This window comes from Amphibalanus amphitrite, unplaced genomic scaffold, assembly GCF_019059575.1.
Source record: "Amphibalanus amphitrite isolate SeventyFive unplaced genomic scaffold, NRLGWU_Aamphi_draft 000053F_arrow, whole genome shotgun sequence".
In the NCBI taxonomy this organism is placed as follows: domain Eukaryota; kingdom Metazoa; phylum Arthropoda; class Thecostraca; order Balanomorpha; family Balanidae; genus Amphibalanus; species Amphibalanus amphitrite.
In genome coordinates, this window is record NW_024881549.1 from 287,071 (window position 1) to 302,123 (window position 15,053).

At 50.6% G+C, this 15,053-nt stretch overlaps 1 protein-coding gene across 4 annotated transcripts in view; it reads right to left on the bottom strand.

Moving 5' to 3' along the window:
* LOC122377941 (myosin-VIIa-like) overlaps positions 1–15,053 on the bottom strand; it is a 74,590-nt gene that overhangs the window by 21,152 nt on the left and 38,385 nt on the right. For 2 of the 4 annotated variants that reach the window (XM_043358574.1, XM_043358572.1), the window contains 19 exons: positions 12,008–12,192; positions 10,947–11,068; positions 10,347–10,603; positions 8,713–8,878; positions 8,253–8,383; positions 7,784–7,968; positions 7,353–7,563; positions 7,001–7,136; positions 6,568–6,681; positions 6,226–6,356; positions 4,934–5,089; positions 4,526–4,716; positions 4,106–4,280; positions 3,761–3,877; positions 2,391–2,504; positions 1,542–1,742; positions 1,113–1,316; positions 519–695; positions 187–225 (listed from right to left, as the gene is read on the bottom strand). In XM_043358574.1, coding sequence (XP_043214509.1) covers positions 187–225; positions 519–695; positions 1,113–1,316; positions 1,542–1,742; positions 2,391–2,504; positions 3,761–3,877; positions 4,106–4,280; positions 4,526–4,716; positions 4,934–5,089; positions 6,226–6,356; positions 6,568–6,681; positions 7,001–7,136; positions 7,353–7,563; positions 7,784–7,968; positions 8,253–8,383; positions 8,713–8,878; positions 10,347–10,603; positions 10,947–11,068; positions 12,008–12,192 — 3,012 coding nt within the window. The remainder of the gene's footprint in view (positions 1–186; positions 226–518; positions 696–1,112; positions 1,317–1,541; positions 1,743–2,390; positions 2,505–3,760; positions 3,878–4,105; positions 4,281–4,525; positions 4,717–4,933; positions 5,090–6,225; positions 6,357–6,567; positions 6,682–7,000; positions 7,137–7,352; positions 7,564–7,783; positions 7,969–8,252; positions 8,384–8,712; positions 8,879–10,346; positions 10,604–10,946; positions 11,069–12,007; positions 12,193–15,053) is intronic. The other 2 variants (XM_043358575.1, XM_043358573.1) reach the window with 1 other exon arrangement.

A 15,053-nucleotide genomic window follows, 5' to 3' on the forward strand; every position in this document is an offset into this window, starting at 1 on the left:
CCTTGCCCTGTGACAAGCGATGCGTGACACACGTGTGCGGTGCCACTGCGACCGCCACCGCCACCTCGTCCCGACAGCCACAGTGGAAGGGACGACCTCTGTGGAGTGTCAGACAAATACGGACAGACGGACGGACAGATTTGTGAATAAGCGGTGAAGTCAGACGATCGCGGGTAGAGTTCTCACCCCACTGCCATAGCCCTCGGCCGCTGCCGCCATCATCTCCTGAAACGTGATGTCATGTTCATTTTCGGAGATGTGTACTGCGGCCATCCATTATGTGCAGAAGGCGTTAGTTGCAAAGTTCCTTCGAGATTTGGTATTAACTAGTAATGGCGTGGGCAAACATGCCTGAAGGTGAACTTGTTAGCGATATAAAACGGTGTTAGATGCCGGGGCCCGGGCTGGTCATATAATCCTACTAAGTTACGCAATTTTCCTATGAGGGACTCATCAAAAAATCCCTCCAACCACATCAGTGACCCAAATTCCTTCGCTCTGCCGCGTGTTTCACTCACCTGTTCCATTCCCATGAGCTGCGCCTCCTGGAACTCCTTGGTCTTGACGAAGTTCCTGCCGAGAGTGGCCGTCACCTTGGACATGACGGACGTGTTGTCGCGGTCCATCGTGTGGTACTTGGGCTCAGGCATGTCGCCCATGAAGCGTAGGATCGTGATCCACAGCGCCAGACCGGCCTGCGGACGGCGTGGTCACAGTTCCTCGGTCAACATCAGGTCAACGAACAGACAACGTCTCAGGAACAAGTGGAACGGCGCATCTGTGAGCTTGAGGATTTGTCAAAATAAGCCATCGCATAACTCAAGCACATCGCAAGGATTTATGTACCCAAGCACTCGTTACCGCCAAGTAGCGGCAACTCGTCAGCACATTCCCCTTCGATGACTCACACATTTATTTCGCCACGTTCACCATTCAGTGACTTGCTAGAGCATGTGCATTGTGCAAGCCATCACGTGCCTCGCTTTTCATTTGCTTACCATTGACACGTGCTGCCGTTTGCGCCCTCATTGCCCTCCCGCCCCACTCTAGCCTCCCTTCAGCACCCCACCCGCTCCCCGATTCCACCCGCTTGTCCATGTGAATGCACTAACCAGCTGATCGCCCTGAGTCTGAAGTGGCAGCAACGACTGCTTGAGCGCCTTCCGCGAGTATTGCGGGCCCACGTTGCCCTGGAAGAACGTGGCCGCGAACTTGGCGAACTTGAACTCGCTGAGGTCCTCAACCTCCTCGGGCGCGGCTGGAAGTGCGGAGATGACCTCTCCGTTGGCGGGACCCTTCGGCAGGGGCTGGAAACCCTGTGGATGGGCATGGAAGATGCGAGTCAGCGTGGGAAGCACCGTTTGTTTATAGGTGCGGGTAGCGAAACGAAGAAGTCGTGGAGACACAATTCAGGCTAATGTCCAAATAAAGCTGAGCTTATGCCGGGAATGGTGACGTGAGGGTTTTATATGTGTTAAATGAAACTGGGAGATTTTCTGCGAAGCACATTTCCTGGCAACATACCGTATCTCAATACTAACCCCGAAGGCCTGGCTGGCGGCCGCCTCGCCTGCCCCGTCCGGCTGCAGGAAGCCGAACACGTCGTCCACCATCTTTGAGTCGTCGATGGGCTCCATCTGGCGCCGCTCGGCCTCGGAGAGCACCACGCGCACAGCGTCCCGACCGCGCTGCTCCTCCAGCTCCTCCTCCTGCTCGCGCCGCTCCAGCTCCTCCAGACGCTCCTGAGGATCCGGGCACCAGGGTCACTCTGCTGCTGCTCAGGATTCGTTCAACACGACAGCCGGAGTAGTTGGACATGTTGGCTGAGGCTTCCCAAGAAAGATATGTAAATTTTGTAGTTTTTTTTAACAAGGCATGCTACAGAAAGAGAAGGAGTTACTGTAAGCTGTAAATGTAATCAAGCAAAATATCAGCGAAGCCGCCTTCCCAACAAACTCTATGACTTCGATCAGCTAGCTGTAAGCTCTATGCTTCACGATCTCGGTTGAATAAACATCGAAGGGGATCAGACATAGGTATTATCCCGGCGTCTGAATCACCTTAATCCCCGCTTCCGCTCGGCTACACAAACAGGCCAGTGTAACCTCCAACTTCATTCAACAATAGATCGCCCAGAACGCAGATCAATGGCCGATAAAAAACGTGGACGAATAGACCACTGCCAACGATACGTTGAAACCCGACCTTCAGCATCGCACGCACATATTGCAGATGAATGTATGGCGGTGCACGAACACGCGTAATGGACACCGTCGATTCAGGGTCACGCGATATTATGACGAGAGGAGCTGATTCACGACCGCGTGGCGCAGATATGCTGGAAACGATTCTGAATGTAGGATACGGATAACCGCGGTATGGTGACTTACCCTGAATTTGCCCTCGGCCAGTTTCTTGGCCTCCCTCTGGCCGACCTGCCTCCGGAGGTGGGCTTCCTCCTCGTCCCTGAGGCGCAGGTACTCCATGCGGGCCCGGTACTCCATCTGAGGGTGAGGGACACGACATCGGTTAGAGGGTCGCGTGACGGCAGATTCTACATTTGGGCTCGTAAGTCTCGTAAGTCAAGCATACATGATGAAACGCATTCGAGATTAGTAGAAAAAAATGACGCTAAAGAGATTGTGTAGCCAATTTCGCAACGCTAGGACTACGTGATATCAAATGTCTTGTTGCATGGAGTCTTGAAACATTTAGAACATGGTAGAGCGAAAGGATAACCGGAGAGGAACCAGCAGCTGTATGGGGGCGCGCGCTGGATAGGGGGACCCAACCGACTGACATTTTCACATTGGCACTCACGAGACGACATGGCTCGTAAAAGTCACTGAGGTGCTCTCCTGCCACCACTGAGGACCGCGAGCCGACACAGGACCACAAAGAGTTCATCGCCATTGCTGATTGCAGGGACGGAACAACACTGGTCGGCAATTTCAGCTGAGTGACCAGTGAGCCTGACTCCGTATAACGTCCAGCACTGGCGACGTTCGAGATCTCTTGCTGCTCATCATACCGGAAGTAGGTATGGAGATGTTCATTGTCTTCAGAGCATCATGTGGATCTGCATCTTCGAATCACTTTTACTTGCTTCTCAGACGGTCTTCATAGAGCAATGATCTCCAGCGAGTGTCTCGTAGCCAATCCTCAGTCGATTTAGCGTTTCGTCAGCGATTAGTTCGTGTTCGTTCGTTTCACCGTCCACTTGAGCATCCCCCTACCACCCGGCCGACCGATCCAGTTCGGGTCCCGCGCACCAATGTCGTGTGTCGAGCGGGCGACCCGTGGTCCGCTGCGCCGAGGACTGTGACGTCACGCAGCACCCGGCAGGCTACTGTCGGGGTGGCGTGCCGGCCGTGCTTGGAGGGTAGGTCACGCTTCCATCGGCGCCGTTCAGGGTCAACGGGACGGGGGCGAGGGGACTGTGGTTTACTGACAGGAACAGCTCACTGGGGTGTTGGTGAGTGACTGAATTACGCGGATCTGGTGAACCGGTCACGCGCACAGAACGCACACAACTGTCGAGATGTGACAAACATATTACGGAAGCACGCGTCGTTCGGAACCGAGCCAAGGCCATCGCTCTATTGACATATGCTCAACAGACAGTCGTTGAATGACGCTGTCCCCGGGTTTGCCCGTCCCCGTCACGTCGAGACACAAGTGGACGCGACTAGACGGGACCATCCCAGGAGTCAATTGCACTCCCGCATCTCGAAACCCTCCCGGGTCACCCGGTACCCACCTTCATCTTCTTGTAGCGTCGGCGGGCGATCATGCCGCGCGCGTAGGCCTGAATGGTGGTGGTGGCCCAGTTGCGCCGGTTGAACTCGCGACGCACCAGGAAGCCGCGGCACCGCGCCTGTGTGGAATCCAGGATTGTTACAGATGGGACGTGTCGAGTGTTAGCAATACGAGTATGACTCAGGTGGTCGCATTCCGTGAAGTTTGGCATGGCGTGAGGCTACCATTTTGTCATCTTGGGTGCCAGGTTGTATCCATGCCTTTAGCTTGTATGAGCCCATCGGACCTAATGGCTCTTAGACCATGTTTCTTTGTCTCAACCCTCAAGACGTATGTACGCACATACCTGCAGAGAGACCACGTGACCTCGCAGGTGCTTGAAGCGGTGCGAGAGCACGCGAGACCTGATGAGCGCCTGGAGCCGCATGTAGCCGACGCGCATGTGCTGGTAGGCTCGCTTCTGGGCGTAGCCACGCCACACACGCTGGATCGTGATGGCCGCAGCGCGCATACGCAGGAACCTGACGATGCAGGTGCCAGGTCGGTTGAGGGCATGGAACAGAAGCCATCCGCATTGCCAGAAGAGGTGAAACACTAACGTTGCTGCTTTAGTCAATTGCAGAGTCAAAGCCATAACTTAATGCTGCGAGCAAGTGACGTGCAATCCCAGACCCGGTACAGCTCAGTTACGAAACCCCGTTTATCTGTCTCCCCGACGAAGTCATGAACATGTAGTTATCTATGCATCGGTTGTCCCTCAACTTACCGCCGCCGGTGGTACCAGGCCTTGATGGAGCGCTGCAGGATCAGGATCTTCTTGGTCAGCACACGGTCTCGCTCCTGCTCCAGGAACAGGTCCTGCGAGTCCTTCAGGAACACCTTATTCTTGCCGAGCTGGTAGTCGGAGCGGCCCAGCACCTCCTTGCAGATTTTGGAGGTAGCTGCCCGGCAGTCGACCTGCAACGAAGAGTGATGGGTCAGCAGGTCAACATGTCCGCAGGTCGTTTTTCCTCAACTAAAACAAAGCATGGGCTTTCACTCGTCTTTCACACTTATAAAGAAATAAAATTGCAAATAATTGCTCTTTAGGAGGTTTCGAATACTTGCGTTGACCACAGACGAGACAGCAACCAAGGTTATTCGCCATGTCAATTTCTAAGACCGTCGTCAATACCTTGTGGGGCGGCGGGCAGCCGCTGATGAGGAAGCGGTAGCGCTCGACGAACTCGCCGAAGGTATGCCGGATCGGGTACCCGGCGCGGCGGATCCGGATCGTCTCCATCATGCCGGAGTAGCGCAGCTGGCGACAGCACAGCTCCCGGTCGAAGATCTGCCGGCGGAGGAACGGAGAGCTGTCAGAGGTGCGGGGGTAGACGGTGAATGGTCGGAGATAGAGCACAGTCGCGTCAGGTGGTGGCGCTGTGTGCAGATGTGGGTTTATCACAAAGTTTGCGACATGAATCTCAAAGCGTCATGGCTTATGAAATGCATTATTGGTCATGCGTCGAATAAGTTGCATCTAAAAACAGATAACCCAAAAGATGTCAGCGGCAAATGCTACAAAGTGCATTTGGCTTTGAGAAGCACTGTAAACGTCATTGAAAAATGAGACCGTCATAGTCGCATCAATCCAGTCTTTGTCAAGTAAGTCTTTGTAGTGCATCCGTGACGATGTATCTTTCCATTAAATGACTGCAATGATAAGCCAGGTTATTACCCTAACGACTATTGCCCTAATGCGATCCTGGTATGAGAATAAGGGCGTTATCGTGGTATATCAGCACACAGAGGCTTATCAGGTAACAGCCGCCAGACGGTGCAAGATTGCAGTATCGGCTATCACCCCCTTCCGCCCCTCCACTTCACCACACCTCACTGTAAGCTATTTATAAAATAAAATGATGCAACTACCTCACATACCTACCACAAACAGTCACGGTCACACTCACAAGCACTGCACACAAACCATCGCCAACACTCCCGACTGTCCACACAACCCACTATGTCACATTTCTTCGGTCCTCACATGTGGAAACTGACTGGGACTGCAGCTCGGCCGCGGTCGCAGATGGTCAGAATTCGTCACCCCCCACCCCTCCCCCGACCCCTTACGGCTGTCCCGTCACAGGTGTGCTGCATGGAGCGAGCTGACAGCAGGATGACGGTAGGTGGCGGTTAAGTGACGTTATGATGGCGTACTGTTACTGTTGACTGTTCAGCGCGTCATGAAGAAAAATTGTTGCAGGCTCGTTGCAAGCGTAGCTGATGAGTGGACGCATGACCACGGTTTTCAACGTGAAGTGAATGTGCAGTTTTTATCGAAAGGAAAGTTGATGAATCGTTCACTGAACCTCCTAGAAGGCTGGCATGTCACTGTGAACGGTAAAAGTTTGTATGCATGGGAAGGCATGCACCATGCTAATTAAACGTAAAGGTTTCATTAACTGATTTGCTGAGCTCTCTCACCATGGGCTTTTTGAACTCGTTGGGCTTGACGCAGCGGATGAAGAACGGCTGGCAGCTGGAGAGGGTTCTCATCAGCGAGTCCAGCGACTTCTTGAACTGCGTCGACAGAGTCGGCGCCTTCTTCCTCGTCTCTGGAAGAGACGAACATATGCATCAGCGGAGCACCACATGCATGCATCGGGATTGACAGAAGTTTCTGCCAAGTAAATCGCATGTTTCCATTTTGGACACATACGCTTATATACCGAATGGTTAATGGGGCGTATAAATCGTGTGGATAGGAACCAAACAACGGATGCCGTAAGAGAGATGGTGAGAGGACTTCGCGTTGCGGCGCCTCACCTGATCCCATGTTGAGGTCCTCCTGGAACAGTGTGTGCATGAACTTGTTGGTCGAGCTGTGCACGATCTGCATCAGGTCGGCACTGAACGAGTCTCGGTTCTTCTCCAGGAAACCTGGCCAGGAGCACAGCAGGACGAGTCAGATGCTTACAGGCTTCAGCTAGCATCCTTCAAAAGGTAATCGCTGCGGTTATCGTTATTGATATTTAAGCACGTTTTGTGATACACGTTTTAAGCTACCAAAGTCAAGTTTCCATTCCAAGATCCGGGTCTCTATCCACATATTCCCTTCTTATAAGCAATAGTAACAACAAGGGGAGTTCCAAATGGCGTAACAAACACGGTCATCCGACTATAAGGTCTTTAATTGACGAAGCAGGCAGTGAAACCCCCAAGCGCCTGTCGACGATCATGGTCGAACGTAAGACATTACCTCTTGCGTCGTAGAAGACGACGCCGGCGAAGTGGTTCATGCCGAACGAGGCGTTCATGTCCGACTTGGGCTTCAGATAGTTGACGTTGTCGCCGTGGGTCTTGTGCAGCTTGTTCAACATCGTCTGGTCCGTGCCCTGGGGAATGGCAGTCGAGGTGATCGTGAGACTGAGAGAAGACGATCTAGCAGCATGCTCCTATTCATTAGTCACACTTCGTTATCTGCGTAACCAACATGAACTCTACAAGAGTAAAGATTAAAACATACTACCGGGACTAAATGTCCATGGGGGAGAAGCCATGGCATAATCTTTACCGTCCCCATCACGGCACCACCGCCACCGGTCACTCACCTTGGGGAACTTGCTCTCCTCGTCGATGAGCGCCATGATGTTGAGCGGTCGGACGGCGATCATGTCGAGCGCGTCCTGGTTGTCGACGAACTCGATGTGGTGCCAATTGATGGCCTCCAGGTTGTACTCCTCCTGCTCCAGCTTGAAGATGTGCTGCACGAAGAACTGCTGCAGGTTCTCGTTGGCGAAGTTGATGCAGAACTGCTCGAAGCTGACGGTAGGACAGGACAGTGAGATGTGAGGTTTGTTGCTGAGGCCTATTGGCACACTTATAAGACTGCCATGGAGCATTGCTAATGACCGAAGATGTTTACATTCACGGCGTAATTTTGCCCACATGGGCATGGCTGCTCGAGGTACAACTATTGCACGAGAAGTTAATGCAACTCCGCTGAATCAGTTCATTCATTTATGAGATTCGCCAAGCTTACCTGTTGGTTCTGAAGTTCTCGAAGCCGAAGATGTCGAGCACACCGATGCACGACCTGAAGGTCTTCTTGGGCCGGTAGATGGCCGAGTTGATCTTGCTAACGATCCAGACGAAGAGCCTGCCGTAGATTCCCTTGCAGAAGGCGTCTCTTACGTCCATGGCCTGGTCGACTGATAGCAGCGACCTCTGCAAGCGGAGGTGGTTTGGGCTCACTGAGTAAATTCACAGACCTCAAAACAGACATGATAAATGAACAATGGGTACGACTATGCAACCGTTCTGCTGGAATGTACCGATCCATATATTTTGCATAAATCACAGATGTTAATAGTATTTGCTCGGATGTCGCATGCTACCTACGCTGAATGTCGATGTCAACAATAGCAACAGTTAAAACTGTTCCCACTGCAAAAAGCATTTCTGTTTTCCACGAAGCAGGAGCTATTTCAGGTTCCGATGTAGCTACGTACCACGGTCTCTCCCTGGGCGAAGATGGTACGCGATGTGATGGCCATGCCCAGCGCCTGTCCTCCCGCCCCGAGCAGTTTGGCGCACCGGTTCACGTTCGTCATGTCGCGGACCTCGGATGAGTCGATGTTGTCTGCAGTGGGGGAGGTCGATGGTGAGACGAGTTCATGTAGCGGCGAGAGAGTCGACCAGTTCTAAGCAGCAGGCAGACTTTAGAGATCGAACCTGGACATTTTAATCAGATAATGAATTATTGTTTGATCGCATTACCATAAATAGACAATTGAATGGAATGAGGCAGCTCGAAGATTGATGGACTGAGCCTGAAGTCTTTGCCTACCTAACTGATTGTGATTGACATCCTCCATATGTCAAAGCGCCGCCTTCATATTCAACAATCCACTTCGTATCCAATCCGGATTTCTGCGACCATAAATCAACTCTGGCCCCACGTCCACTCACCGACGACAGTGGGGTCGAACTTGATGTTGCCCATGTGCAGGATGGCGGCCAGCAGCTTCAGCACCTCCCAGATGTCTGTGTCGCTGAACATGAGCACCTTCATGGCGGAGCGGATGTCGGCAAACTCGGCCGCGTCGTCACGGCCCTCGCAGGTGATCGTCCCACCCTGCAGGGGAATACAATGGACAAGTCAGATGCAGACAGTCGGATTATAGGGGTGTTTAAACGTTTGGATGTAAAGAGCAATGGAGTGGCGTTAGTACGCGAAAGATGTCGTCTTTCGACACGCGCGATGTGCGAATCCTGGGTGCATAACGATGTTTAGTGATGAATGTATTTTAACGTACGTGGCATGCATAAAAGGCACATTCGAGGTGCAAGGGCAAAGAAAGCTGACGCGAGACAGCCTCAGTGCAGTAAGGAGGCTTTACTGCGCTCGTCACCCAGTCTTGCGCTACCGCTGCGCTATCATCAGCAATGTGGATCCAACTCAGATTAGTTTTGAGAATGTCCTGACCTAAACAGACACTCATTACCACCTTCAGCAAGCACGCATGGGTGACGCCCTATGAACATTCGCCCTTATCCCCCGTAGAGGTCTTATTCATTGGCTGATCGTACGTTTCACGTTTCGGAGAGCTGAATCGTGAAAGGTGATGGCGATTTTACGCACCATATGTCACCCCGCGAAACATGCAAATAAGCGAACTGAAAACAAAGCCCCTGACTCACGGATGGATCGACTGTAAAATTGGTGTCACGGGTCATTTGTAGCGTGTCAGTGTCGCCAGACTTATTGGTGGAAACTTACAATGGCTACATGTATTATGTTTGCATTTAGTCATTACCTTCGGTTGAGGCATAGTACATTCATGTCATTGCACTTATCAAGTCACCTTCAAGTGACATGCCTGTTTCGACATGCCGACTTTTGTCAAAATTGAGCAAACCGTTTAGCCGTGAATCCAAAGCGCATCGGTATCCGGCTATCCCCACATTGTCGACGGCTATCGCCCCTCCCCATGACTGGCTGATATCTGGGTGCCTCCGGGAGAGACTAAGCCCAGTGACGTCGGCAGATGATCCCAGCTGCCCAGATACGGCCCCTGCCCCGGCCAGGTCAGGAGGTCAGCTCTGGCGCCGCTCGTATCAATCTCTGAGGGAATTACTGGCGGCCGAGGCACGCAGCTATCAGCAATTACTGAGAACAGAGCGCGTGGGGCTGCGGCTGCGATCGGTATCAGGGATCCCGAGTGGCAGAGAGCGGCGACGCCTGACTCGGGATTAGGAGCAGTTTGGACTAAGGTAAGTAGGTAGATGCTTCTGGTGGATGCCTTAGAACGTCTTATTTGCAAAAATGTTATTTTTAAGCCTTATGTCTGAACAACCTGGGACGCTCATGCAGATAGAAGGAACCTTTCAGGTGTTTATCTGTTGCGCTAGGCGCTAGCCGACATCGCAATGGTTTTAGTTCCGTTTCTGGAAGACACGTCACAAATATGACACTGTATGAATAGTGAGTAGTGACTACAGCAACTGGCATGGCAGTTGATATGTTATAGGGTTACCACTTGTGAATGACCTGTCCTAATACATATCAGCAGTGTTGGACAGCAGCATCCCGTCACACTCACGCCGGTGAGGTAGCGGTACTGGGTGGGCGCCTGCAGCTCCAGCTGCTGCTTCTGCTCCTTGGTCATGCCGGCCAGCATGCAGTAGAAGACGTGGTAGTTGCGCTCGTCGCTGTTCTGCGACACGATGCGCGACTTCTCCAGCAGGTACTGCTCGATCCGGGCGCCCTCGATGGTACCCTGGTCGTTGAAGTGGATGTCGATGTACTTGCCGAAGCGAGACGAGTTGTCGTTCCGGATCGTCTTGGCGTTGCCGAAGGCTGTACGAAGATGGAGAGACGGGTTATCAGGAATTTAACCAGGGTTGTGTATCAAAAGGTAATGCATATCATGGTCATTCGAAACGACGTTCATATAGCTACTAAAATTGAGGCATTTTGGAAACATATGTGTGTCTGTGGTCGACAAAAGCATATATTATGTCCGATTAGCATCGTTCATTTGAACTCGGTACAGTACGCAACGTATAGAGATACAGCAACAAGAAAGCACGTAGATACATAACAATGCTTCCTCAATTGCTTAAAAAGACCATTCGAAATCACGTAGCCATCCTGCAGCTATTTTTCCACTCTCCAACTATCGAGATCGGTGATGGCGTACCTTCGAGGATGGGGTTGGCCTCGAGGATCTGCTGTTCGATCCACGAGTGTTTTCCGGAGATGGCCGCCAGGTACTGCAGGATCAGCTTGGTGCTCTCCGTCTTACCGGCTCCTGATTCGCCGCTGAAATAGGCAGGTCAGGTCAGGTCGGTCGCCGCTGGAACAGTTGGCTCAGATCAGGTCGGTCGCTGCTGTAAAAGTCGGGTCAGGTCGAATCGGTCGCTGCCGTAACAGTCGGGTCAGGTCAGGTCAAATCAGGTCGGTCGCGCCGCTATTGCAGTCGGGTCATCAGGTCATTGTGGTCTGTTAAATCCATCTACTGAGTAACCAAATGTCAGGAAGTTTTTAACACCTCTCCCTTTTTCCATCCATGCGGAGCTATGAAAATAAAGCCTGGGATTATTGCCCCGACTGAGATCCTTGACACGCATGGCTGTGAAATGCTGGATGGTTGTATGTCACGAGCCCGGACCGTCATCCAAGGCCCACAATTCATCCGCCACTAGGCGCACCAAGTTCGTGCCTGTTCATAAATCTCCCGGTGATGTGCCTCTCATCACCCCGCGGTGTGGCAGCGCGGCCGGCCGTCCCGGTCCCCACAGCCCACCGTTCGGCCCCGCGCCCAGCTGAAGCAGACAGACCCGAGTCCGTTTTTACCGCGGTGACCGGCGGTCAGTCGGGGCGCCACCTCACCGCGAGAAGCGCCACATGGCATCATTACCAGGCGAAAACACAGCACCGGGAGGTCGAACGTGATGCTCGTTTTTTACGGCTCACCAGCGGGAGAGGAGGAAAGGTTGCTGAGCTGCACCCCGACTCGGCACCCCGCCCGGCGGGTGGGACGGTTAGGGGTCAGCCGGAAGCGTCGGTCACGACTGATGCAGGGCTGGTGCCGGTCTGAGGTTCAGTCGGAATCGGTGGAGAATGATAAAAGCTGAGGGCGGGAGTTCAGCGCTCGTTTTCAGCTCACTGCATTAATTACTCAAACATCTCACCAGGCACCTTGGCCATACCAGCCCGACAGGACTGTTTCAAATAACGTGAAATATGCTTTCCACTCACCTAATAACAATACACTGGTCGGTCTTCTGGCGCTTCATGTTAGCGTAGCAGTTGTCTCCGATGGCGAATATGTGCGGGGGAAGCTCGCCGATCTTTTTGTCTCGATAGAGCTTGATCTGTTCGGCAGTGTAGATGGGCAAGATCTGGTACGGGTTGACCGCCACGAGAATTGACCCCGTGTATGTCTGTAAAACAGAGAGAGCTGGTCAGCTGCGGTCATGGACCGATGTCGATGGGTTGAATGAGATAGTATGGGGCCGTCTGTGCCATGAGCCGGCATCCATGAGGTCAGATTCTTAGGGGATGAAAATTAGATGGGGTTATTTACGTCGTGAAGAGGGGTCAGGACCGGTAGGATGGAAAACCACAGCCCGGGTTTTCATAGTAAAGGTAATCAATCAGCTGATATGTAAAGGCCTGGCTACACTATGCGTTTTCTGCGTGCGTTTTTTTTGCGAGTTTGCGTGATTTGCGGAATATCGTTCTAGAAAGAAACGACATTACGTTTTTGTTATATGTTTTTCATATAAACTTTTAATTTACATAAACGTTTTATCAACTTTTATATAAATATTAATTAGGGGAAGCCGGGGGAAGCCCGGCATAGTAAGCTCTTTTTCATTTTTATTACATACCATACGTGCTGTATAAAATGTTGATATCCTGCTAGCTAGCTAAGTTCATTGGCCGTGTTTTCCCAAAAACTCGGTTTCGTGGAATAAGTATAAGGTTGAGAAAATCGAGTTTTAAAAAAGTGTTGATTTTTCTGGGGTAAGCCCGGCATAGGGGTAACGCCGGCCACCTCCCCTGCGCTTTACAACGAGTTGATGAAACCATTATGTGTTTTCCAAATATTAACGGAAAGTGAAATATTAAGGTACTGATTAGCTCTGGACATCTTAGAGTTTATGTCACTACTGGTATTTTAGCTAGCGTCTACTACATATACAGTACAGGTCGATGAAAATCATGATGCAAAATTGACAAAAAATGTGTATTTCAAAATTCCTTAAAATTTATTTTTCTTTTTACCTTAATGCATCATATTGCATATCATTCGACTCGGCTGATGAAGAAGAACACAACGACACCATTTTTGAAGCTCTAGCTTCATTGTCTGTCGCGTTATCTGCAAAAACGTAGTTTGACCGTAGTTGACCTTAAGTGACATGACTGGCTTTGTCTATGATAACATATTTATTTTCGAAATTTATCTTTGATCTAGGTGTAAACCAAACCTGCTCAGTACCTATCATCTCATGGAAAACAGTGGTTTAGTGGCATTGCTCTCGGTTGGGGGTAAGCTTGGCCACTCGCCCGGGGTTACCCCAATGTGCTAATTTTTATTTTAAAACAGCGATATTCGAAAAAATGTCATACTTAAGCCAACCTGCCTCGTCACCCCTCACTACAAACACTTAAACGGTCCTTACATAACATTCGTATAAATGTTAGTACTGTATGGTAAAACATTAACAGTGCAACATATCTCACTTTTTAGCTAAAAACCCTTAAAATATCATTTTTGCGCTATAACTTTAACAATATGCAATTTTTGTCAGCCCTAACTTTTTTGCTGGCGTTACCTGCTGCCACGCTGAAAGGACAAACAGTTGAGCATTTTATTGTGAATAATTTAGCCGGAAACGGGGTGGCCGGGCTTCCCCCGCGCCCGGGCTTCCCCCGGCTTCCCCTAAAGGTAGTGTGCCACCTTTGAAAGATTTCCCATTTTATTTTTCCTAGGATAAGAAGCTTCTGTTTTTACATAATATCGCAAAAAAAAATCAAAAATGGGCCTGGAATAGTGCCTTTTTCGCCTAAAAGTTTTTCGGTTTTTAGATATGTATAACAACTGTAGTGGGCTCACCTGCAAAGAGGCGTCGGGCAACAATCGCGAATGCGGCGCACTTGTGACAATAAGCAAAGGTCATTATAGTGTTACGACCATACGACGTACGGGAATGAGTTATCAGCTGTCTAATCGTAGACAACACAATGTCGAGCCTTAAACTGTAAGCCCGTATTGGTATTGTTTCTTTTATTTGGCTGTCGAACATTATTTATGGTTTGAAATATGATTTTATGTAAAATAATTGATATGAAAAAGCCGTCTTATAAGTTATGACCCCATTTCACCACACGCAAGTGGCAGAAATGACAATGATCAGCTGACGCATTTTTCTTGGCCGAAGTCAGAGCGCGCGGCCCGACGCACCACGCGTATTTGGAAATTCCTACCTCGACGAGCATCAGAAGCCACCTAACAGGCGTGTTCGAAACCGCAGGAGATGATGATGAACGGGTTTATCGAAACTTGATTGGATGAGCATATCGGTAATAGCGATTTCAGTGTGTGCATTTATTGTTCATAGTGGTGTGAAATGTGGTTGGGGTACGACCGACAAACCGTCGGGGCGAATTTCGCACTGGGGTACTCAAAATTTGAAGAATTTAAGACGTTTCCATGAGTTTTGAAGGTATGGATAAGTTCTAAAAATCCGGTTCTCCTTATCTGGGCCATTAACTCCATACGGTCCAAGAAAGCTGGCACACTACCTTTAAAGAAGTTCAATTAATAATAACTTTTTTTCTAGAACGATATCACGCAAAACCCGCAAACACGCAAAAAACGCACTCAGAAAACGCATAGTGTAGCCAGGCCTTGAGGACCCGAGATGGATTGGCCGAAAGGGTGACGATGGGTAAAAATGAAGAGAAAAGATAACCGTGGATACAAGGATTCAGCGTTGGACACAGAAATACGCCCAGTTCGATGACAAGAACGGGGAGTCGACAACGTGCACGCCGCGTGACACGGGTGGAGGACGACAATTACGATTCGAACAAGGGGATAATGGGTGTACTTTTCGGGCTGGTTAATGTTACTTCTTGTAAAACGCGCTAGCTATGCCGCTTAGAAGATTTGTCACGTTTTTTATTTTTCTTTTCTCGCTTGATGGCACATTACGTTTTATAAAGCGAGAGTATGCTGAAGCTGCGGAGTAAAATGGCACTTGGGCGCTCTAAAATTCCCAATCGAAAATTA